Source organism: Drosophila obscura, unplaced genomic scaffold (genome assembly GCF_018151105.1).
Source record: "Drosophila obscura isolate BZ-5 IFL unplaced genomic scaffold, ASM1815110v1 contig_200, whole genome shotgun sequence".
Taxonomy (NCBI): domain Eukaryota; kingdom Metazoa; phylum Arthropoda; class Insecta; order Diptera; family Drosophilidae; genus Drosophila; species Drosophila obscura.
In genome coordinates, this window is record NW_024542791.1 from 3,146,316 (window position 1) to 3,166,436 (window position 20,121).

Below are 20,121 nucleotides of genomic sequence, written 5' to 3' on the forward strand. Positions count from 1 at the left end.
TTATTTTCCCATAACATAAAGGAGTATTTTCAAGCCATTTAAAACTGATTTCATCCCATGGTGAAGAGTACTCTTACCAAACGGCCTTTGTGTGGGCCATGAAATGAGGAAAGTAAATCTCGCACGCGGCTTAAACAGAACCGCGAAGACATATCCCACATTGAGTTATGAACCCGAACCGCACACCGCTCCCTGTTCCCTGTTCCTCTCTCTCTATTCCTCCTCTTGGCCATAAAGTACAAAACAGCTAACAACTTATGGCCGGCTGCTGCTGCTGGTGCTGCTGCTGTGGCTGCTTCTGCTGCTGCTGCTGAGGAGGAAGAAAATGATGTGTGTTTTTTATGATGACTCACGGAGCGGCGCGTCTTGCGATAAGATCAATCATCAAACCACAGAGGGGTTTGGAGGGGGCCACAACGAGCTCTCAACGATCTTGGACGCGCGAGGCAACATTTGCGGTTAAAGCCACCAGTCGAAGACGCTATCTGACCATTCAAGCCATCTCTCATGATAACACTATTGAATACGAAAGTAGACAAGTTTCGGCATCGTAATCGTATGAGAAATTACAGTGCGTTACATTGATGTAGGAGCTTTTCATGTAAATGTAAATATTCATTGAGCAGACAAAGACTTAAAAAATGTTCCAAATTCTATGCGTTTCAATTATATTTGAAACGAAATTTTGAAAAAGATCTTTGGGATTTCTTCGGTAAATCATCCGAAGCGATCGTAGTGGATCGTTGGGAATGAACGAATTGTGTCCGTTTCCCTTAAGGGACATAATGGAATTGGCGAAATGTATGGAATGGAAATGATATTCGTAATGTTCAACCAAAATTACATGGAAATAAAAGAATAAGGGGCTAAAAATTTACAAAAATAAATAAACCTAAAAGGTGCTCAAATTACACAAAAAAATACTAAATACAAATATTAAATTGTTATTAAAAATTACTTTACTTCAAATTTGTATTATTTTAAGCAAATCAAAATTCGATTTCAAAATATCTGATCTTTTAGCCATATATTTTTTATATACACTGTACCCATCCATGCGCGCACGCACACACACAGGTCTTTATATGAAACCGGCTTGGATTTCTAATTATTGGGAATCGGTTTATGCTTTTTTTTTGTTTTTCTTTTTTTTTTGGGTATTATTTTTTTGGTTTGATCGGTGTTGCTGTCTCGTGAGCCTCAAATTAACAGCGGAAATAGCTGAGGCGATAATGCCAATAAAAAAGCTTCAAACTTTTCGTTTTTGATTTTTTTTTTCAATAGAAAGGCGTTTTATTTTTAAACATAATTCCAATTAAACGTTTGTTTATTGGGAGCCCCTATACGATAGCATCCCATCCCCCCTGCCAACCGTATAACCAACCCAATGATAATGAGGCGTAAAAGGTGTTTAGGCTTAGTCTCTCACTTGCTATGGGAATCGGACTGGAGGGAATGGGCGTTGAGTTTTCCAAGTAGAGTTTTTAATAGCAACGGCAAGGGACAGGGACGGACGACCCTGTCTGCGTAATAACTCAATGTCCCAGGTTCCGTGGGCGACAAAAGACAAAAGAAGAAGGTGCCGTAGACGAAGACGGAGACGAGACAGCATAAATATGAGGCAGAATTCATTCATTTCCAGGGAGCTGCAGCATAATGAAGCATGAAAAGCTTAGCCATGCGATGAACACAGAATGCCGAAAGACAGAGGAGGAGAGGGGGTGGTCTCCTTGTGAACAAAGCATTCGTCTAGGCTGCCACAAACAAAAGGATTCAGCAGGGAATATCTTCGACTGCCTCCGCTCCTCTGCCCCTGGTTATATATCACATTTCGATTCCTAGGGATTAACTCAACTCATTAGAGGAGATGTAACTTCATTTGGCATGCCCGTCACGAAAGATATATCGTACCAGCCATAAGTACTCCCATTCTGCATTCACCTTTGCCGTTCATTGAGTGAATCATCAGCACCATCTCTTGGGGGGGGCCACGTTAATAGGCAAATCATGTACTGAAGAGAGGGTGAGAGGAGACCAACAGGTTTTCCCATATAATTCCATTTATTGTTACTTCTTTCGGGCTTTACTTTTATTTTTGTGACTCTTGTGACTGGCATGATATGTACTTCGATTTCCATTTCGATCCGCAGCTTTGGAGCGCTGTTTCGAGTGTTACCTTTTTGATTATGATTCATAATTGCTTACAAGTGTTTACAAAAAGGGCTTGGCTTGGCTTGGCTTGGTCTCTGCACAATTGATATGCGGTGGTTCGTGTTGGGGGCATATAATCATGCGCGTATTATGCATATTCATATGTAAATGCTCTCAAAAAGTGGCGGTAATTAGTCAGCATATAAGACAGCTGTCACGTTTTGGATGTTGCATGAATAGGGACTGGGGGGCAAGGAGTTTAGAAGAATTGATACCCTATACCATTTATGGATATTTATAAAAGTTTTCGTTTAAGAATCAAATTCTCTAAATTTTCTTCTGGTGCCCTTTCCACTTACTGATTATTTTGTGTCATATAAGTGTATTATTATTATTATTATTAATTATATATATATATATATATTATTATTATTATTATTATTATTATTATTATTATTATTATTATTATTATTATTATTATTATTATTATTCCAAGACAGTTCCGGCTGAAATCAAGTCAAATGTTTTCTTCTATTAATATATTTGTTATTGCACTTCAATTCCCATATACCCCACTCCTTTTCAAAGGGTATCGAACAAAAAAGTAACTGTAATCAGGCTTTATTAAGTCTTACAGCCGCCTTGCGGTTGCAACTGCAACCTGGCCTTCCTGGCCTTCTTCCTCTGGGGGCAACCGCAACATCAGGTTGCCCCGAAAGTGGTCGGAGGCAACTGATGGCAATGATATTTAGGACATGCAGACATGCCATACACACATTTGTGGTGCTGGCCCGGACAGAGGTGACATCTGTAGAGACATTGAGGATGAAGGACGGGCGGGACCCCTTAAAGCTTATCAAAAACATTTTGACTTTGGCGCCAATTTCGAGTTTAATGCAACAACAACAAAATGCACAGCAGAGACAGAAGATTTATAAAAGGCATAAAGACAACAAACCGAACCGATTGTGGATTGTGGATTGGGGAAACGGGACCAGACCACCTTGAACACACGAAACAGCGAGACACCAAAGACAGCCCAAAGACTCTGCTAATTTGTCAGACAACAACAAAAAATCAAAAAAAGAGAATCAACCATCCGACCAGTGACCAGCGGTGGAGCTGCTGCTGCGGGTTGGCTTTTTGTAATTCTACGAAATCGGCTTTAAGCCATTTCGATGATGGAGCTGGCGGTGGCGCAGAAGGTGGGGTGGGGTGGATGGAGGCCCTAAAGGTGTCAATTCGTGAAGAATTTTAAAATGCAAGACGATGAGTAATAATCCCCAGAGACAGTGAGACAGACAGACGGACACACACACAATTTCTCTTATTTCCTCTTAAGGTAAAGGAGAAGGAGAGAACCCCTTAGTTCAAGTCCAAGTCCATTTCTGGTGATAAATTTGAATGTCTAATTGAAAATTCTCAACAATTATGGCAGATTGATGAGCGCAGACACCGAAACACTTTTGGTTCCGTCGTAAAACCTCCCCGAAAAAGTCATAAAAAATATTGCTTTTTGCGCCTTCATTTTGAAAAGTGGCTACCGGTGGTGGCAAGGATTAGGAGACACACACACACACACACACACACACTCACATGTCGTGGGGCAGGCACTTTACGAGCGAACAGAGGAATGGGTTATATAGTATGTAAATGCAGATGGCACCTCCATTAGCCCAGAGGGCAATGGGGGCATTGGGCATTGGAAATAGATATTCTTCGAACCCTTTTTGCCGATATATATTTTATGACGACGACGGCCAAGGGGAAACCCATAAAACATTGCCCATCCATGCGTATGCGTACCTAAAGTAATTATCTTTCAAGTATCGAACAACGACACGGTAGGTTGATCAAATTACGAATGGGTCATGTGGGAATGTTGTAGACGAAGAGAGTTCAGAGATCTCTCTTCTATAAATATAAATTTATATGGGAGATCGTTTGAGTGATCGTCAAATAAATATTCGACTATAAATTTTCTTTTTTTGGCAAGTGAAAATAGAGCTTGGAAAGGCAGCGCTTTATTATTTATCACCTTGATTGGATATAAATTGATGTTTCCAGGAAACCCTGATGTTCATAGCATATTAAACTCTACACAAAGTTATTTTAAAGCAATAAAATTCGTACATTTCCAACTAAAATGCAATTTTTAATTTCCACTTAAGGATCCCATAAATATTTAAAATTTTGTTAATATTTTTCTGCTCTGAATTCTATCATTTCCCTCAAAACTTTTCTACTTTTATATAGCAGGAAAATATATTTTTCCATGCATTTTAATCCCAAATTATTTTAGTTATAATCCTTAATATAATCCTAAAGGAAGGGTATTTCCACCTTCGTCTCTCTACCACTTTCAAGTATATCCATCTTCATTTCTCTATTTAACACGCATTAGCTCCATTCGTAACCGCCTCCTTTCAAAGGAAAATTGTTATTTACAGCCTTAATCTGCGCGAAATGTATTAGAGAGCAGAACGAACCCAGTCGAAAGGGGAGGAGAAGGAGAGACGTAGAGAGAGACCGTAGAGAACCTGCAAAGTGTTTGCAAACAAAAAGAGTCCCAGGTTCAATTAGCATACCACCGCGGTGAGGCATAGAAAATAAGGAAGGGCGGAGAAGGAGAAGGAGGAGGGGAGTATTCTACACTCTACTCGTGGGACTGGGGACTACGATTGGAGCCCAAGCTGCGATTTTTATGACAGGTTAATGACACAACCGTCGACGATGTCCGCAAACGACTCCGCCAACTCCAACAACGATGACTACGACGGCGATGATGATGAAGTCCAGGAGGCGGGAGTGGAGTGCAATGACTAGGTTGACTACGTGGATGGTCCGGTTGGTGGCTACTCGGTTGCACTCGCTGACTGGCTGACTGGCTGGCTGACTTGGCTGGCCCATTAATCAGGCCCCGCTCTCTATGTCCAGGCTATGACCCCAATAAACATGACAGGACCGCTCGGACATGGAATTACAAGGAAGAAAGAAGAGCCATCGCAAGCAGCTGGAGATGGAAGCACATCCTCTGCACACTGTTCCACAAAAGGGGTGGCCGCGTGAATCAATCAATTAAACGAAACATTTTCTACATGAGTTCATCGAACCTCATCCCCCCCACCGACCCATCGAACAGCAGCAGCAGCAGGGGTAGAAAAAATGAAATGAATGGATGGAAATATTATAGGATAATAAAGTGATTGACACTTCATGTTGTTGTGGGGGTGCTACTGGTGCGACTACCGTTGGTAGTTGTCACGAGAGGTATTCCATCTTTAGAGGATCTTGGAGGAGAATTTTTTGCTGCCCTTTTTTAGTCTATCTTAATTTTTAATTTGTATTTTCGTTGTTTTGCTCTCCTTAAAGTCTCATTCTTTAGTCCCAAATTTCGGTCTGTTCTCTTTCCAGTTTTAAGGAATTATTTAATAACATCTAAAACACAATTAACTTTAGTTTTCGATTCATTTTCCTATCAATAAACTTTTGTAAGCCATTGCCTATGGATTTTTTTCTTAAAATAAAACACAGGCAGACCATATTATTATTTTCTAAAATTAATTAAAATCTAAAACAGAGTTAACTTAATCATTCTCGCATAATAAATGTCCCATTTAGGGTTCTTATTTCCCTTCCATAAACAAATTTTGTTGCATCATTTTAGGCGTCTCCCTTAACACAGAATATCATGTAATTCAATTAGAAAATGCAAAAACTTTCTACATAAATGGAAAAACTATAGAAAATCCCCAAGGCTTTGCCATGCCAATCCCAAACCATAGAGAGAATGCTTACCCCCAGAAGCTACAATGTTATGTAGATATATTTTGCAGCCAGAGGCGTACGCGTCCAGTGGATAATCCTTTTAATTTAGGCACAGGCACACAGGATATTCGGGGTGCGGCAACAACAACACGCACACACACACACACAAACACACGAAGATACACCAATACAGCGGCAGAAGGATACACTTGAAAAACTTTGTGCCTTGGGTGGGGCGTTGGTTTCTCTTCTCTCTTCTCGTTTTCTTGTGGTTTTTTTCTTTTCACCGTTTTTTGGGTATGTTTTTTATATACGCAAAAGTATTTCAAACTACGACTTTCTTTCGGTTAGTATTTATAGCTTATAAAAGGATGTTCATGATTAAACCCACTCTATAGCATAATTTCAGTTTGATTTTCGATATTTCAATGGAAAATGCGGCAAAATAATTTCTAAATAAAAAAAACACATATACGAAATAAGGGTGGATTCGGGTGGGTGCTTGCGGCCCGAGAGCAGAGGGGAATAGTTGAAAACCAATCAAATTTTCAAGGGTAGCGCAGCCGGAAACGCTTTTCCTTTTGCCATCAAAACAACAGCACCACAAATAAGTCTCAAAGGATGCACCACAGATAAAGTTCCAAATAAATGTATTTACTTGTTTAAGAATTTATTAACAATTAAATGTGAGACAGATCGAGTAAATGGAGAGAAACAAAACGCGGAGAGTGCCATCTAACGCACGTCCGAACTCGACCAAGTACCGCTAGAAACTCCCGGCACCAGGCCGATGAACCATTCGTCTCCTGTCGTCGTTCCACCCGACCAAGAGCCACGTTAAGCGTTCGTGTTCATCCAGGATATTCCAAACTTTACTTTCCAATTGGAAGCGAAAAACGGGACAGGGACAGGGATAGGGATACGACTCTGGCACAGGACTGACACTGACTCTTTCCTGGGGGTGAGTTTTTCGCCGGCTTTTTTGGGTTGGGAAACAGCTGCTTTTGTGTGTGTGTAGAGTCTCTACAGTGTAGACCAACCACAAAGGTTGCTTTGCATTTCCATTCAATATACTCGTACACTGGAGACTGGAAGGGAGGATGTGTGGGAAAGTTGGAGAGTAGCGGGTAGAGGGGTACAGAATGGGGGGTGTCCCAACAAAAATACCGACATTTGTTTTGAAACGAAAGCAGCCGGCTGCGTGTGGTAGAGTAACCTTTTACACTCTCCTCTTCTCTTCTCTCCTCTCTCATTTCATTCTCTTTTCCTAACACCCACATCCATCCCTGTTGCCCCGCTCCTTCCAGATGGTTCGTAGATTGGTTGGTAGCCGGCGTAGGTGCCGTAATAACGACGCAATAAATGACGAAACCATGACGACAAGATGAGACGCACACTTGAACATGAATAATGAAAGCACACGGACACGGCTCTCCTTTAATTTCTCTTCTGTTTTGTTCTGTTTTGCCTTTTCTGCCTTCTGCCTCCTCCTGCCTCCTTCAAAGACCACAAAGACGTGTCATTGTCGGGGAGCCTGACAACTGGCTAACGGGAGTAACTTTTCCTATAATGATATATGTATGGAAGAGGAGAAGTATGTGGCACTCATAACTGATATCATCCATTAGGAAGCGATTTTTGATCGGGAGATGGTTTATGATAGCGATTAGTTTGCGATTATTATTTATCGATAAAAATAAGGACGAGCCTATAATCCTGCCTACGATCGAAACATGAATTAGGATTATCGATTCACGATTGTAGCTTATCGAATATTTAATCAAAACACTCAAATTTTAAGATAAATAACGATTCCTATATGCTATTAAGCTTTGAAAGATATCCATAGGTACCCAAATAAATATCAATGACACTTCATTGAGCAGTTAATAAATAAAATGATCGATTTTTCAGTCGATATCTTACTTGGTTTGCCTTAAAACACTTACCTCCACATTCTCCACATCGAAATAGCAGAGTGTGCGCTTGGTAAGCTCAAACCAACGATGCTTATAGTTGACCGGTGTGAAACGCTTCTTGTTCTGGGCACGCTTCACCATGGAACCACTCTTGACAACATCGTACAGATGCTCCGACATTTTATCCATTTTGGCCTGAAAGGATTTGCTGCTGGAGCGGAGGGAAGCTGAAGATTTGATGCTGCCATGGTTATGGGCATTCCTCTGCATCTTGGTGCTCATCATCAGGCAATGATGATGCTGACGATGACGATGATGATGATGATGGTCTGGAAAAGAACAACCAAAATTTCATGTTAATGAAAAGTGTTTTATTTTTGTTAAGTTTTAGAAGTAGACAAAAATAAAAATTGGTTACAACACCAGGGGGACAAGGCCATAAATCTGTTCCAAGTGGGCGTGGGCGTGCGAATGTTGTGTGTGGCGGCGGTGCCCCCTAAGCCATTGACCGTGGAACATTGGGAGTTACCTCCGCTGCTGACTAATTGCCGTGGGCGTTACGGCTGACATCAATCAGAATGGAAGAAGAGACAAAACTACATGGGAGAATCAGTATGGAAGAGAGGAGAGAGACTTCCTCTACAAGTCGGGCATTAAATCGAGCGATTAAATGCACAATTAATTAGCCTCCAAGCGGACAATGATCATCGCAGTGGATGACCTTGAGCCGAACCAGTTGTACAAAACAGATTAAAGGATTACCCTGAAGCGTCTCTCTTCCTTGTGGGGGAAACGAAGCGTGCAAGCAAACAAACGGAGAGGAAAGAACAGCAATGCGCGCCACTCTCTGGAATTATCACACTTCAACAAAAAGCCAGCAAGGCAGCTGGCGGAGTGGAGTCGCCTCCAGGGCAAATCACTGATCACACAACAGAACAAGAACAGACACGTCCAAGTCTGCAAGCAGCGAATGCAACAAAACAAAAGCGAAAAATTCACTAGCAACAACAACAAACACAAAGGGGACGCCCGCAACTGTTGTTGTAGATCTGCTCACCCTCCAGACACACACACACACACTCATCCTCAAGCGCTTTAATCAGACAGAGCCGCTGCAAAGAGAGCGGTGGAGCATCCTTTGCACAAAATGTACATAAATCTTCCCGGGGAGGGGGGAGGTAGACAGGGACAGGAGACAACAGACCAGAGCTGGAGAGCGAGCTGACTGGACACGCACACACACACACACATACGCAGACATGTTTGGGGCTATAGCGGGCGTGGCTGGCAACTCGTTTTTGTCTTTTTTTTTGTGACTTTGAATTTCGCCACGCAAATGGTGGCGAATCTTTTTGCGAATAATTTTCATACTGTTTATTATTCTAAAATATGGAATTGACAAATCTGCAGCAGCTGGCGTGGGCAAGAGCAAGGAGAAATTCCAACTTGAAACGGAAACCCAATCGGATTAGAAAATTATCATGTTCGAGTCAGAGGCTTATCGGCAAATGTATTCGAAAATTTTAAAGCGCAGCTCTGGCCCGACTATGAAAACAATTTGTGCTGATAAAACAAAGAACAAAAGACGAAATTTGATATTACAGAACAGAGATAGAGAGAGAGAGGGAGAAAGAGAGTGAGAATGGAGGAGCGGGAACAACTAGTGATAACTGTGCCAACACCAACTTACCACAAGTGCCGTTGATTGAGCAATTTGAAGCAATGACCCGACCGAAAAGCGCGACGGTGGCAGCGGCGATCTTATGGATCTGGCCCCCGGAACAGCCGGCACAAATCACTTTCGTTTACGCGGCGAACAAAACGCGCGAGACGACGACGACTACGACGACTAGTGGAAACGGCAACCGACCGGATTGTTCAGCATGCATTTGCATACTTACCGCCTGTGGGACATGGAGGCAAAAAAATTATAAACAATATCGCAGGCACAGCTGTGACACGCACACAGACACCATCACAAACAAACACACACACACGCAGGCAATGAGCAACAGGCGGCGACGGAGGATATATGTATGAGAGCTGCTGCTTCTCTAGCGGATTAACTTAATCCTCGAATAGTGTATTTCGTGCAACCACTTGACTGTTTTGAATTTAAAACCATATGTCGCTATCAAAACCGTACAAAACGCGCCGACGCAGCCTTTGCAGCAAGGTTGATTCTTGTAGCCGCTGATCGATATACCATAATTCGGTATTTTTTAATAAAATATACCAAAACATACTGACATTACTGCGCAACGATGACTACTATCGAAATGAAGGCGCCAAACAAAATGCGTTTGAGTTATATTTTTTATATTTTCACAAAAATACTGTGTGCTTATATACTTAGTATTCTTTTTTTTACGGGGCCTACAAAAATAGATTTAAAAGCGGAAAATAGCAGAAATTTCGATTCAAAATGCTAGTGGGAGAATGGAATTCAGTTTTCCTTCTTCTCGATGGCAGCAATACGCCAGGCGCCCACCGTATACCGCAGCCAGATCATGACCAGATCGCTGCCCATCTGCAGCCACGACCAGAATGGTGTCAGCTTGGAGCCATCAATCTCTGTCCAGCGCACAGCCACCTCGGACATGGGCAGTTTCAGGCGCTCGGCAAGATACAGCAGCTCCACGTCAAAGGCCCAGCGTTGCACATGAAGGCTGGTGAATAGTTTACGGGCCGTGGATCGTGTAAACAACTTAAAGCCGCACTGGGTGTCGCGTACAGAGCGCACGGCAAAGAGCCAGACGAGTGTGTGGAAGCCATGCATCAGAATGGTGCTGGTTGAAAAAAAAGTTCTTATTAAGAAATTCGTTTTCTGATTATTTCCCTGCTCACCGGAAAAAACTGCGACTGGCAATAGCATCATCCTCTAGATGTGCCCTCGAACCAATGGCTATGCCATCCTGTCGCCACTCTGACGCCAGGCTGGACAAAGATTCCTCCAATTTGTCATAGTCTGCGAATTTGGTGGCACCATCCGCATCGGCAAAGAGCAACTGACGCCCGCGGGCACTCAGCACGCCCATGCGGACGGCTCCACCCTTGCCGCGATTCTCCACAAGCTCCAGGACACGCACCTTCTCAGCTCCGAGCTTTTTGGAGTAGCGCAGTGCGGTGGAAACCGTGGCATCGGCACTGCCATCACTGACGACAATCACCTCGTAATTGAAATTAGATTTCCCCTTTGATTTGTCCTCCAGGAAGGCCAGGCACTCGTCCAACATGGAAGGCACTGCAAAATGTACAAAAAATCATGTGATGGATTACTCATGCACAGGTGACTGCTCCATAAAAGGCAACAAGCAACATACAACGCTTCTCCTCATTGTATGCCGGCACAATCACGCTCAGCTCCAAGGTTGGGGCATCCTCAATGCTGGGAAAGGCGATCGTTTGTATGCTCTGTGGATCCAAGAACGATTTTTCATCCGCGTGTCTCACTATATTCGGATAGGGTTTTGTTTTATACAGCAACACAGTCACAATCTGTACAAAATTAAAGAATTAACAAGACTTTTTCTCAGGGGTGTGTGTTTGTTTCGCTTTGCATACCACAAAAACCACTGCGATTGCTGCCGCAAGCAGATAAAATAATAACTGGAGCAAACAGGGACACATTGTGGGTGTGATTGGGCTACCTGTTGGCAGACATTACTTCTCCAATTTGTGCGAGATAAAAAAACGCGCAAGCCACGTATTTTTTCTGGGAATTTCTTATTGCCGAATTTTGCAGCTGATAAAACAATTTAGAGATGTGAAAATAAGAGATAAGAACTATCGCTCAACATTTTTAAGCTGCTTATTTTTATTTCAAGAGACTTTCTTTAAGGTCTTAAACAACTATTAATTTCTGTCGCCTCATATTTGTTTAATTTTATATTGTTTTTCTTATATTTTTACCACATCAAATTTAATTCTCATCTATCGCTCACACTGCACATCTCTAAGTGTGGCTGCACCTTAAGAAACATATACGAGAAATACTGAAATGTAAAGGAATAACACTGCCAGGCCAGAAACCGTTTTTGAAATTTAAATGTGCCACAATTTAAAGCAATATAAATAACTATGAACAGAGTTATATGATTCCTATAAGAGGCAGCAACTCAACAGGTGGTTTGGTAGCCATCCCAGCAAACACAAAGTGCGCCTGCGCTCTCTTTTCCAAGAGAGCAGAGACTCCTCTGGGCCTCTCCCGGCCAGATACACACCATGGGAATTTTTCATTGCCTTTTCGCAATTTTGTTTATGGTCAATTAAAATGTCAATGTGAATCGGTGACAGCCCCTAAAATGCAGTTATTACTCCTAATCGTTGTTGCATTGGTGCTGCTATGCAATGGCGCAGCCGGCACATTGCAGGCAAATGTGGGTGAACTTTTTACGTACAAAATCGAACCGCATTTGTTCAATTGGACGCACCAGGTAATCAGCGAGCAGTTCAGCTATCGTCCCACAATGCGTGACTATCCGGATCTGCCCACTTGGATGCGTTACGAGTACAGCCACGAATATCATGCGGGATTCCTCTACGGCACTCCGCCGGAGATGGAGGCGGGCAAGGCCATCAGCATCGAGGTGATTGCCTTGAATCGTCAGAATTTTGAGACACGCATCACGGCCTTGGCCATGTCTGTGTGCCAGAAGTCTCACACACCGAATGTGGTCCAAATGAAGATTGATAATCTCAATTGGGTGCATCTGATGGATCCGGGGCGCGTGGAAAACTTGCGCAATATCTTTCGCAAGGATCTGTGGCCCAGCAGCAAGGAGGATCTCAGTGTGGTCTTTATGGAGTCGGCTGTCAACATGGGCGGACGCCTACCGCTGCGTCCACAGCAGCGTGAGGGGTGAGTGGTGCACTCAAAGAGTATCCAGCCAAGAAATTGGATTTATATTTTTTCTTTTTTCGTTCCAGCGTCATTGTCCATGTGGGCAGCGTGGCGCAGTTCTCGCCACGCCTCAAGGAGCTCCAGGAGGAAGTGCGTCCGCTGTATAAGCTGCCCTCCTGCACATACAAGCGCACTTCGGTGCAAAAGATCTTTGAGAATGTGGGCTTCAAGCTGGATTGGTGTGCCTTTAAGATGGTGGGCCTGGAATCGCCCACGGAAATACTCTACCACAGCGGCAAGCAGCAGAACGAACAGCAGCCAAGCGGCGATGAGCAGCTGCACAACGATCGCTGGATGGGCATCACACGCGAGGATGTGCCGCGGCGCAACTACATCGATGAGTTTGCCTTTGCCTTTGCCATACCCGGCATGATATTTGCCATCCTAATGGGCATGCTCTCGGCGGTGTTGTGCTTTCAGCATGAAAAATTGTGAGTTGGCACACAGAGAGTCATCAAACAAAATGTATTGGATTTTTATTATTATTATTATTATTTTGTTGTTTCTTTAGTTCCGATCCGCACTCGGAGTTTTTCTTTGCAAACATTTTTCACATCTGCGAAGAGTCTTGTGCGCAAGCGCCAAGCGATTCTGAGGCGGATAATCAATCCGAAAGGTGATATTCAAATTTATTTGGTTTCCATTTTTCCCAACTAAAACCATTTTGGTCCCATTATTTAAGCCACTCCTTTGACTTTTTTTGCAGCTCTGTTTTCTTTGAATCGCCCATATCCTCCACTGTGCAGATGGTCAAGTGTGCGGATCAGCCTCTAAACACCTTGAAAAGCCTTAAAGATCCCAATTATCTATTGGACAATATCAGCATGCGTTCTCAGAGGTATGCAAAAATCCACAAAAAATCCTATTTATTTATTATTAATAATTTGTTTGCATTTGCAGTCCCAGCAATAGCTTTTATCAGCTGGATTGTGGCACCTCTAGCATTTATCCACGTCCCAAGCCGCCGCCTTATACTGGCGGCACACTGGGCCGCAATGGCGTGGACATATGACAAATGTCGCCGAGAGTGCTGTATTGTTAACCAAAAAGAAAAGCGCTTTATTCCACAGATACTCTGATAGCAAAACAAACCCTCAAAATACAACAAAAGCAATATTGCAGGCTAATCAATCGCTTAACATACTTATCTTATGGATACACCAAATACTACCTACCGGACAAAAAAAAAACACACACACACATGAACCATATCGTATTAATCAATTTATATACATTTGTAGTACAGCATATAGCATAGCATATACACGCATGTATGTATAATCGAAAGTAGTTTTGAACAGTTTTGAATAGTGGCAATAAATAAATGATTGATTTTTAAAAAAAAGCTCGCTCGTAAAAGTTATCGTAACATGGTGATCGTTGATGGTAAAATTTAACAGAAATTATAACTTTTCAGAAATTAGAACAACCCCAGGAACAAATTCTAATTTTCTAATTTCCGAACTTCCACTGTACTAGAATTTAATATAATAAATTTAACATGGTATTTACCCACATACCTTCCTGCGTTTCTGTTGTTTTAGTAACATCGATAGTCGCCATAGAACATCGATGTTTCCGAAAAGTTTAAAGTCTAGCTGATAAAAGCTTTTGCTGGGACTGCATCGATGTTTCCATCGGTGTCACCTCTAGGAAGTACCGCAAAAGATAAACCGGGAGAAAGTTTGCAGCCATTTAAATTTATTTTTTTTGCATAAGAACAGTCTGAAATTTCGTCATGGCGCTCGCCGTAATCAGCTCCGTGGAGGAGCTCATCGATCGTTACAACATAAACCTCACACAACTGGCGTTCTGCATCTTCATCGCAACCATCGTGTTCTTTGGCAGTTTGATGACCTTTTTGGAGTCCCATCTGCCGAACAGCATACGGCAATCGTTTCGCTATGGAAAGCATAGCCACAAGGGTGAGGCCGATGCGCTAATTAGCTACTTGGAAGTGCCCAAAGCCTGGTTCAAGCATTTCTACATCTTTGCCTTTGGCTGGTCCCTGCTGGCGCTGTATCTGCTGGCCACCTCCATTGCAAACCAAACTGCAGCGCCGGAATATGCCTTGCGCTTTCTGGATCTGGTGTGCGGCGGTCCCAGCAATCGCAAAGTGCAAGTGGACTCTACGACGGCTCTGCTGGGCACAGTGATGCTCACGTTGCAGTGCATTCGGCGCTTCTACGAGACGAACTTTGTGCAAATCTTTTCGAAGCAGAGCAAAATGAATCTGTCGCACTATGCCGTGGGCTTTGTGCACTACTTTGGTGTCATTGTCTCGCTGCTGTCCAATACGGCGGGATTTGTGCGCGGCTCCCAGCCCACGGAGGTTACGCGCAAGAGTTTCTCCCAGTTGCATGTCATCTACCTGCTGGTCTTTCTGTTTGCCTGGCATCAGCAGTACGCGAGCAACATGATATTGGTAAATCTGCGCAAGGATGCCAAAACGGGTGCCGTGAAGACGGAGCAACATTTGCTGCCCAAGGGCGGTTGGTTCACTCTGCTATCCTCGCCACACATGTTCTTCGAGGTGGTTATATATTTCTGCCTGGCGGATCTGTTCACGCCAGTGCGCACCTGGAAGCTGGTGTTCCTGTGGGTGGTCAGCAATCAAACTATCAATGCCTTGCTCAGCCATCAATGGTACAAGGAGACCTTCAAGGACTATCCCAAGCGTCGTCGTGCCATACTGCCATATCTGCTGTGAGAGAGAGAGCGAGACTTGCTTTTTCTATTGTACAAATAATTTAGTAGTGGAATTTTATTAAAGTCGTTTTTTTACACACACGCAAAAAATCGGTGCTTCGTTTAATCAGATTTTTAACTACAAAACGATGTAAGGGGGGGCACACTGCGCAGTCGATTCTATTTGAACAAGAAACTGCAACGAAGAAGAGGGGAAAATATATAACTTATAATAATGGAATATCGTTCTGGCAAGGAGTTACTTACCTATAGGGATAACCCTGCGCCTTGGAGCGGAACACAGACAGTAAAAATGAAAAGAATACTGTCACAAGCACTAAACCAACCATGGCCATTATTCTGTTCTTATTATGGCCCTTTGATGTGCCCGATTCGATCAGCAATATCATGCCCAAGACAATCATGGCATCTGCAAATACAATAAAACATTAAAACACATTAACACACATCATTTTAGGGGCTCTGGGTCTGTAAAACTCACTCAAAAACATGACAATATATGTCTCCACCACCAGTTGTCCCTGCGATGAGCCGTGTATGTAGGCCACGCCGCCATTCTGTGACTTGTGCACCAATGGAGGGCCACGAATGTGATTCCACATTTGGCCCGATATCATGGCAAAGCAAAAGAACACCGCAATGGCACCCCACAGATTCTTGTTGTACAGAAACTCCAAATTATTGCGTCTGATGTACAAGAAGCTGCCCACCAGGGCCACCAGTGTGATCATGGCCACAGTGCCCGAATAGTTGGGTGGACGGAAAATTCGTATGGTAACATCCACACGTTCGGCCACAAATTTGGCTATGGAATCAGCAGCAAAGCCCACACGATGTATATCCATGGTGTCGGCGCCCTTGGGCTTGCCCTTAGCCGGGAAATGCATGAATACGGGGGCAGTATTCAGCCGCAGCAGCTGGAACACCTCGGAGCCTTCATCAAAGTCGACCATGGCAAAGAACAGTTTGTTGGAATAGACCGAGGAGAACCTGTACGAGTTGGCCACAATTGCAAACTCGTCGTGGGCATGACGACATATCTGGCATTGTCGTGACGGCGCCAGCGCCGTGAGCATCACAATCATTGAATAGTTGCGTGGTGTATTTTTCACATATTCCCGGAATTTCGGCCCATTGAAACGCAGCAGCGGCTTCTTGGCGTTCATTTCCACCAGATTTTGTACTTTTTCCGATAAAGAGAGACCCGTCTGCAAGTAGAAAGAAGCCACATTGTTTAACTTCCTTTTGGATAATTGCTTTGCCGGCCCCCAGCTCCTGGATTCTTTGCGGGCCCAAAGTGACGTGGCCGTGGCCAAAAACAAACCTTTGGTTTTGCCTGTGCGGCTGCATAGATCAGGCAGACGGCGAGCACCAGTAGCGCGCCCAGCAGCGTGTTGCGCACCAGCCTCATTTTGCCAGTAAATTAGTTAACAATTTGCACTAATTACAGCAATAAAATCACAGAAAAAACGTTTTAATAAAAATATTTTTTTCCGGCGGGGCATGCAGCTGATGATGACTGTCGCACTTATCGATAGCCCCATGAGAACTATCAGTCATTGTCCATCACTAGTCGCGGTTCTGTTCGGTATATTTTGGTATATTTCTGAGTGTCAGGCGATATATTTTATTGACAAATCCGCGGTCACACTGGTCGGAAAATTTGTATTTGTTTTATTTTTTAAGTTTTACGTCTAAAATACCGTGTATATTAAGCTAGTTAATCGTATTTAAAAACATGAGCGATGTACTGAAGAGCTCCCAAGAGCGCTCCCGCAAACGCCGGCTACTTTTGGCCCAAACTGTAAGCAAAAAAATAACTTGAAAAAAAGTGCACTTAAAATTTATAATTTTTTGTATGTATGTGCCCAACCAAACCCCAGCTTGGTTTGAGCAGTGTGGATGAGCTGAAGAAGGTCCTGGGCAACTCGGAGGACACCAACAGCAGCCGGCAGCTCAGTGCCGGCGGACAACGTGATGAGGAGGATGGGGGCGCCTCCTCGTCCAAAAATGCGCCCAGCGAAAACATTTACAGGGACTCTTCGACATTTCTAAAGGGCACACAATCCTCCAATCCGCACAATGACTACTGCCAGCACTTTGTGGACACGGGCCAAAGGCCGCAGAACTTTATACGGGACGTGGGTCTGGCCGATCGTTTTGAGGAGTATCCCAAGCTGAGGGAATTGATTAAACTCAAGGACAAGCTTATCCAGGACACGGCATCGGCTCCCATGTACTTGAAGGCGGATCTCAAGACACTGGATGTCAAGACATTGGGTGCCAAATTTGATGTTATTCTGATTGAGCCGCCGCTAGAGGAATATGCACGGGCAGCGCCAGCTGTGGCCACAGTGGGCGGTGCACCGCGTGTCTTCTGGAATTGGGATGAAATACTCAGTGAGTAAAGGACCTCACACCTCAGGAGAACCCACAAGTGAATGATTTCCTTTCCTTGCAGATCTGGATGTGGGTGAAATTGCCGCCCATCGTTCGTTTGTCTTTCTGTGGTGTGGCTCTTCCGAGGGTCTGGACATGGGTCGTAATTGCCTAAAGAAATGGGGCTTTCGCCGTTGCGAGGACATCTGCTGGATACGCACAAACATCAGCAAGCCGGGCCATTCCAAGCAACTGGAACCCAAGGCCGTATTTCAACGCACCAAGGAACACTGCCTGATGGGCATCAAGGGCACTGTCAGACGCTCCACCGATGGCGACTTTATACACGCGAATGTTGACATTGATTTGATTATATCCGAGGAGGAGGAATTCGGCAGCTTTGAGAAGCCCATCGAGATCTTTCACATCATTGAACACTTTTGTCTGGGCCGCAGACGTTTGCATGTGTTTGGTCGCGATTCAAGCATCAGGCCGGGCTGGCTGACGGTGGGACCGGAGCTAACAAACTCTAATTTTAATGCGGAAACGTATCAAACGTATTTCGCGGAGGCCCCAGCCACCGGTTGCACCAGTCGCATTGAGCTGCTAAGACCCAAAAGTCCGCCACCGAATAGCAAGGTGCTGCGGGGTCGTGGACGCGGTTTTCCACGTGGCCGTGGTAGACCAAGATAGTAGCAAAGCAAACGAACGATCGTTGACTACATTTACTACTCAAATTTTCATGTATTTCTAGTTTGCTAAGTACTAAAATTAAAGACTAAGGCTGCTGCAGACTGTGGTGGTTGTTCAGATGCCTCATATAAACATCCAATTCGTCTTCGCTGGAGGATGCGGCTGGCTCTGGCTCTGCCTCTGGCTGCTCATCCTCCTCATCGCTGGTCTCAAAATAGGCATCCTCTTCGTCTTGTTCGATGAGTTTCAGATCATCCAACGTGGCATCATCATCTACGGCTGTGTAATCAAAGTCGTGATCTTCACCGCTCAGAAAACGTTCCTTCATCATGCTGAGAAATTCATTGCGCAACAGTTCACGCTCCCCCGGATTGTAGTACTCGGCAGTGGAGATTTTTGTGACTTGTACCGCAGCTGGAGGCTGCAGCAGGCGACTGGTAGAACAGGCTATGGGTGCATCTTCTTCGAATTCACCCCATTGACGGCGGCAAGCGGCAGGCACCTCAAAAGTCCTCAGCAACAACAGGTGGGAGTCCGTCTTCCTCCTCCTCGGCTTCGTTGGCTGATTGCAGAGCAGCTGAAGCAGCGGATAACTGAGGTGCAGCTCGACTGGAACAAGCGGACATGGAGTCCTCTTCGTCCTGCTGTGGCTGCTGTTTACCCTCCAGCAACTCATCGCGTTGCTTCTTCTCCAGCGTATGCATTAGTATGCCCGAGAAGCTGGTGTTTCTCACATCGTAGCTGTCCCTTGCCTTCTTCTCCTGTTCGGTCATATATTGACCCACCAATTCCTGATACAGATCCGGTGCCCGCTGCATCATCTCGTGCTCGCTAAAGTATTCCCCTTTGTGCAAGAGCTGCTGCAGCGCCTGATAGCGTCGATTCTTCACACAGACTGTGCGAGTGTTGAGCTTTCGCTTGAAGTCTTCCAGCAGCAGGCACATCTCCTCTAGGCTTTCCTCCGGTTTGATGGGCTCCTGTATGGCCAGCGACTGGAAGCAGCTCAATTGACTGGCATTTAAGTAGCTGCCAAATCGTATGAGAAAGTTTTCGCGATTCTTTTCGAAGGATTCTTGTGCGATTTGCTGCTTCTCGGCAAAGGGCAGTTCTGGATCATCGATTTGCTGGGATTTGAAGATGATCTTGTCATTTTCAGCCAGTGCCTTGAATATGTCCATTAATTGGGTGGGCAAGTGGGCTAACTGGGCGCCACTGCCACCTCCCTGTGCCGCCGAATCGTCGTCTCCATCGCCTGTGGTCATATTTATTGCACAAATAAATGTAAACAAATGCTGCTTCTTTCCATTGCCAGGGACGCGCAAGCCAGAGTTTGGGCCCGCATGCCATAAGAATCAGTGTTGAGTAAAATAAAGCTGGAATCCAAACAAAAGCTAGAGCACTAACCATACAGTACTGTATGGTTAGTGGCTAGAGCACTAACCATACAGTACTGTATGGTTAGTGGCTAGAGTTAGAAAATAACCTAAAACGGATTGATGATGTTTTTATTGCTTTGGTCTTACTGTAATATGTTTAATACCTTATCTCTCTAATCTATTCAGGGTATAACAGCTTAAAAACATGTTTAGCATCAACAAT

General features: G+C 44.2%; 7 protein-coding genes across 8 annotated transcripts in view; 3 read left to right on the forward strand and 4 right to left on the reverse strand.

The window, feature by feature from the left end:
• LOC111078358 (tyrosine-protein kinase Btk29A) overlaps window positions 1–9,976 on the reverse strand; it is a 52,853-nt gene extending 42,877 nt beyond the window's left edge. Inside the window, exons 1-2 of the mRNA XM_022372999.2 lie at window positions 9,529–9,976; window positions 7,869–8,167 (exon numbers count right to left, since the gene is read on the reverse strand). Coding sequence (XP_022228691.2) covers window positions 7,869–8,123 — 255 coding nt within the window. The 5' untranslated portion in view covers window positions 8,124–8,167; window positions 9,529–9,976. The remainder of the gene's footprint in view (window positions 1–7,868; window positions 8,168–9,528) is intronic.
• Window positions 9,977–10,136: 160 nt separating this feature from the next.
• On the reverse strand, window positions 10,137–11,601 carry LOC111078390 (dolichyl-phosphate beta-glucosyltransferase). Its single transcript, XM_022373047.2, has 4 exons — window positions 11,403–11,601; window positions 11,162–11,336; window positions 10,686–11,082; window positions 10,137–10,627 (listed from the first exon to the last, which is right to left on the reverse strand). The coding sequence occupies exons 1-4, from the start codon at window positions 11,466–11,468 to the stop codon at window positions 10,285–10,287; spliced, it is 981 nt and encodes a 326-aa protein (XP_022228739.2). The 5' UTR covers window positions 11,469–11,601; the 3' UTR covers window positions 10,137–10,284.
• Window positions 11,602–12,045: 444 nt separating this feature from the next.
• Window positions 12,046–14,067, forward strand: LOC111078375 (epsilon-sarcoglycan). 2 transcript variants are annotated; one of them, XM_022373029.2, is made up of 5 exons: window positions 12,046–12,699; window positions 12,768–13,172; window positions 13,253–13,357; window positions 13,448–13,579; window positions 13,642–14,067. In XM_022373029.2, the coding sequence occupies exons 1-5, from the start codon at window positions 12,143–12,145 to the stop codon at window positions 13,751–13,753; spliced, it is 1,311 nt and encodes a 436-aa protein (XP_022228721.2). In that variant the 5' UTR covers window positions 12,046–12,142; the 3' UTR covers window positions 13,754–14,067. The 2 variants fall into 2 exon arrangements, with proteins under 2 accessions (XP_022228721.2, XP_022228729.2); XM_022373037.2 differs by lacking the exon at window positions 13,253–13,357.
• A 311-nt stretch (window positions 14,068–14,378) lies between these two features.
• Window positions 14,379–15,540, forward strand: LOC111076209 (polyprenol reductase). The gene has a single exon (XM_022369898.2). It carries the CDS (start codon window positions 14,480–14,482, stop codon window positions 15,449–15,451), a length of 972 nt encoding a protein of 323 aa, XP_022225590.2. The 5' UTR covers window positions 14,379–14,479; the 3' UTR covers window positions 15,452–15,540.
• Window positions 15,488–16,989, reverse strand: LOC111076203 (tumor suppressor candidate 3). The gene is made up of 4 exons (XM_022369887.2): window positions 16,775–16,989; window positions 15,932–16,658; window positions 15,697–15,859; window positions 15,488–15,625 (listed from the first exon to the last, which is right to left on the reverse strand). The coding sequence occupies exons 1-4, from the start codon at window positions 16,859–16,861 to the stop codon at window positions 15,610–15,612; spliced, it is 993 nt and encodes a 330-aa protein (XP_022225579.1). The 5' UTR covers window positions 16,862–16,989; the 3' UTR covers window positions 15,488–15,609.
• An 87-nt stretch (window positions 16,990–17,076) lies between these two features.
• Window positions 17,077–18,664, forward strand: LOC111076184 (N6-adenosine-methyltransferase non-catalytic subunit). Its single transcript, XM_022369866.2, has 3 exons — window positions 17,077–17,254; window positions 17,334–17,850; window positions 17,912–18,664. Exons 1-3 carry the CDS (start codon window positions 17,189–17,191, stop codon window positions 18,520–18,522), a joined length of 1,194 nt encoding a protein of 397 aa, XP_022225558.1. The 5' UTR covers window positions 17,077–17,188; the 3' UTR covers window positions 18,523–18,664.
• LOC111076192 (coiled-coil domain-containing protein 97) lies at window positions 18,545–19,852 on the reverse strand. The gene is made up of 2 exons (XM_041593805.1): window positions 19,117–19,852; window positions 18,545–19,034 (listed from the first exon to the last, which is right to left on the reverse strand). Exons 1-2 carry the CDS (start codon window positions 19,782–19,784, stop codon window positions 18,608–18,610), a joined length of 1,095 nt encoding a protein of 364 aa, XP_041449739.1. The 5' UTR covers window positions 19,785–19,852; the 3' UTR covers window positions 18,545–18,607.
• Window positions 19,853–20,121: the final 269 nt, after the last annotated feature.

Coding starts and splice junctions, on each gene's coding strand:
- LOC111078390 (XM_022373047.2), bottom strand. CDS start 11,468: ATGTGTCCCTGTTTGCTCCAGTTATTATTTTATCTGCTTGCGGCAGCA. Junction 11,083..11,161: donor ATACAATGAGGAGAAGCGTT/GTATGTTGCTTG, acceptor TACATTTTGCAG/TGCCTTCCATGTTGGACGAG. Junction 10,628..10,685: donor GCCAGTCGCAGTTTTTTCCG/GTGAGCAGGGAA, acceptor TTTTTCAACCAG/CACCATTCTGATGCATGGCT.
- LOC111078375 (XM_022373029.2), top strand. CDS start 12,143: ATGCAGTTATTACTCCTAATCGTTGTTGCATTGGTGCTGCTATGCAAT. Junction 12,700..12,767: donor CGTCCACAGCAGCGTGAGGG/GTGAGTGGTGCA, acceptor TTTTCGTTCCAG/CGTCATTGTCCATGTGGGCA. Junction 13,358..13,447: donor GCGGATAATCAATCCGAAAG/GTGATATTCAAA, acceptor CTTTTTTTGCAG/CTCTGTTTTCTTTGAATCGC.
- LOC111076209 (XM_022369898.2), top strand. CDS start 14,480: ATGGCGCTCGCCGTAATCAGCTCCGTGGAGGAGCTCATCGATCGTTAC.
- LOC111076203 (XM_022369887.2), bottom strand. CDS start 16,861: ATGAGGCTGGTGCGCAACACGCTGCTGGGCGCGCTACTGGTGCTCGCC. Junction 16,659..16,774: donor CCGCACAGGCAAAACCAAAG/GTTTGTTTTTGG, acceptor TTCTACTTGCAG/ACGGGTCTCTCTTTATCGGA. Junction 15,860..15,931: donor ATATATTGTCATGTTTTTGA/GTGAGTTTTACA, acceptor TTGTATTTGCAG/ATGCCATGATTGTCTTGGGC.
- LOC111076184 (XM_022369866.2), top strand. CDS start 17,189: ATGAGCGATGTACTGAAGAGCTCCCAAGAGCGCTCCCGCAAACGCCGG. Junction 17,255..17,333: donor GGCTACTTTTGGCCCAAACT/GTAAGCAAAAAA, acceptor ACCAAACCCCAG/CTTGGTTTGAGCAGTGTGGA. Junction 17,851..17,911: donor GAATTGGGATGAAATACTCA/GTGAGTAAAGGA, acceptor CTTTCCTTGCAG/ATCTGGATGTGGGTGAAATT.
- LOC111076192 (XM_041593805.1), bottom strand. CDS start 19,784: ATGACCACAGGCGATGGAGACGACGATTCGGCGGCACAGGGAGGTGGC. Junction 19,035..19,116: donor TCCAGTCGAGCTGCACCTCA/GTTATCCGCTGC, acceptor GTTGTTGCTGAG/GACTTTTGAGGTGCCTGCCG.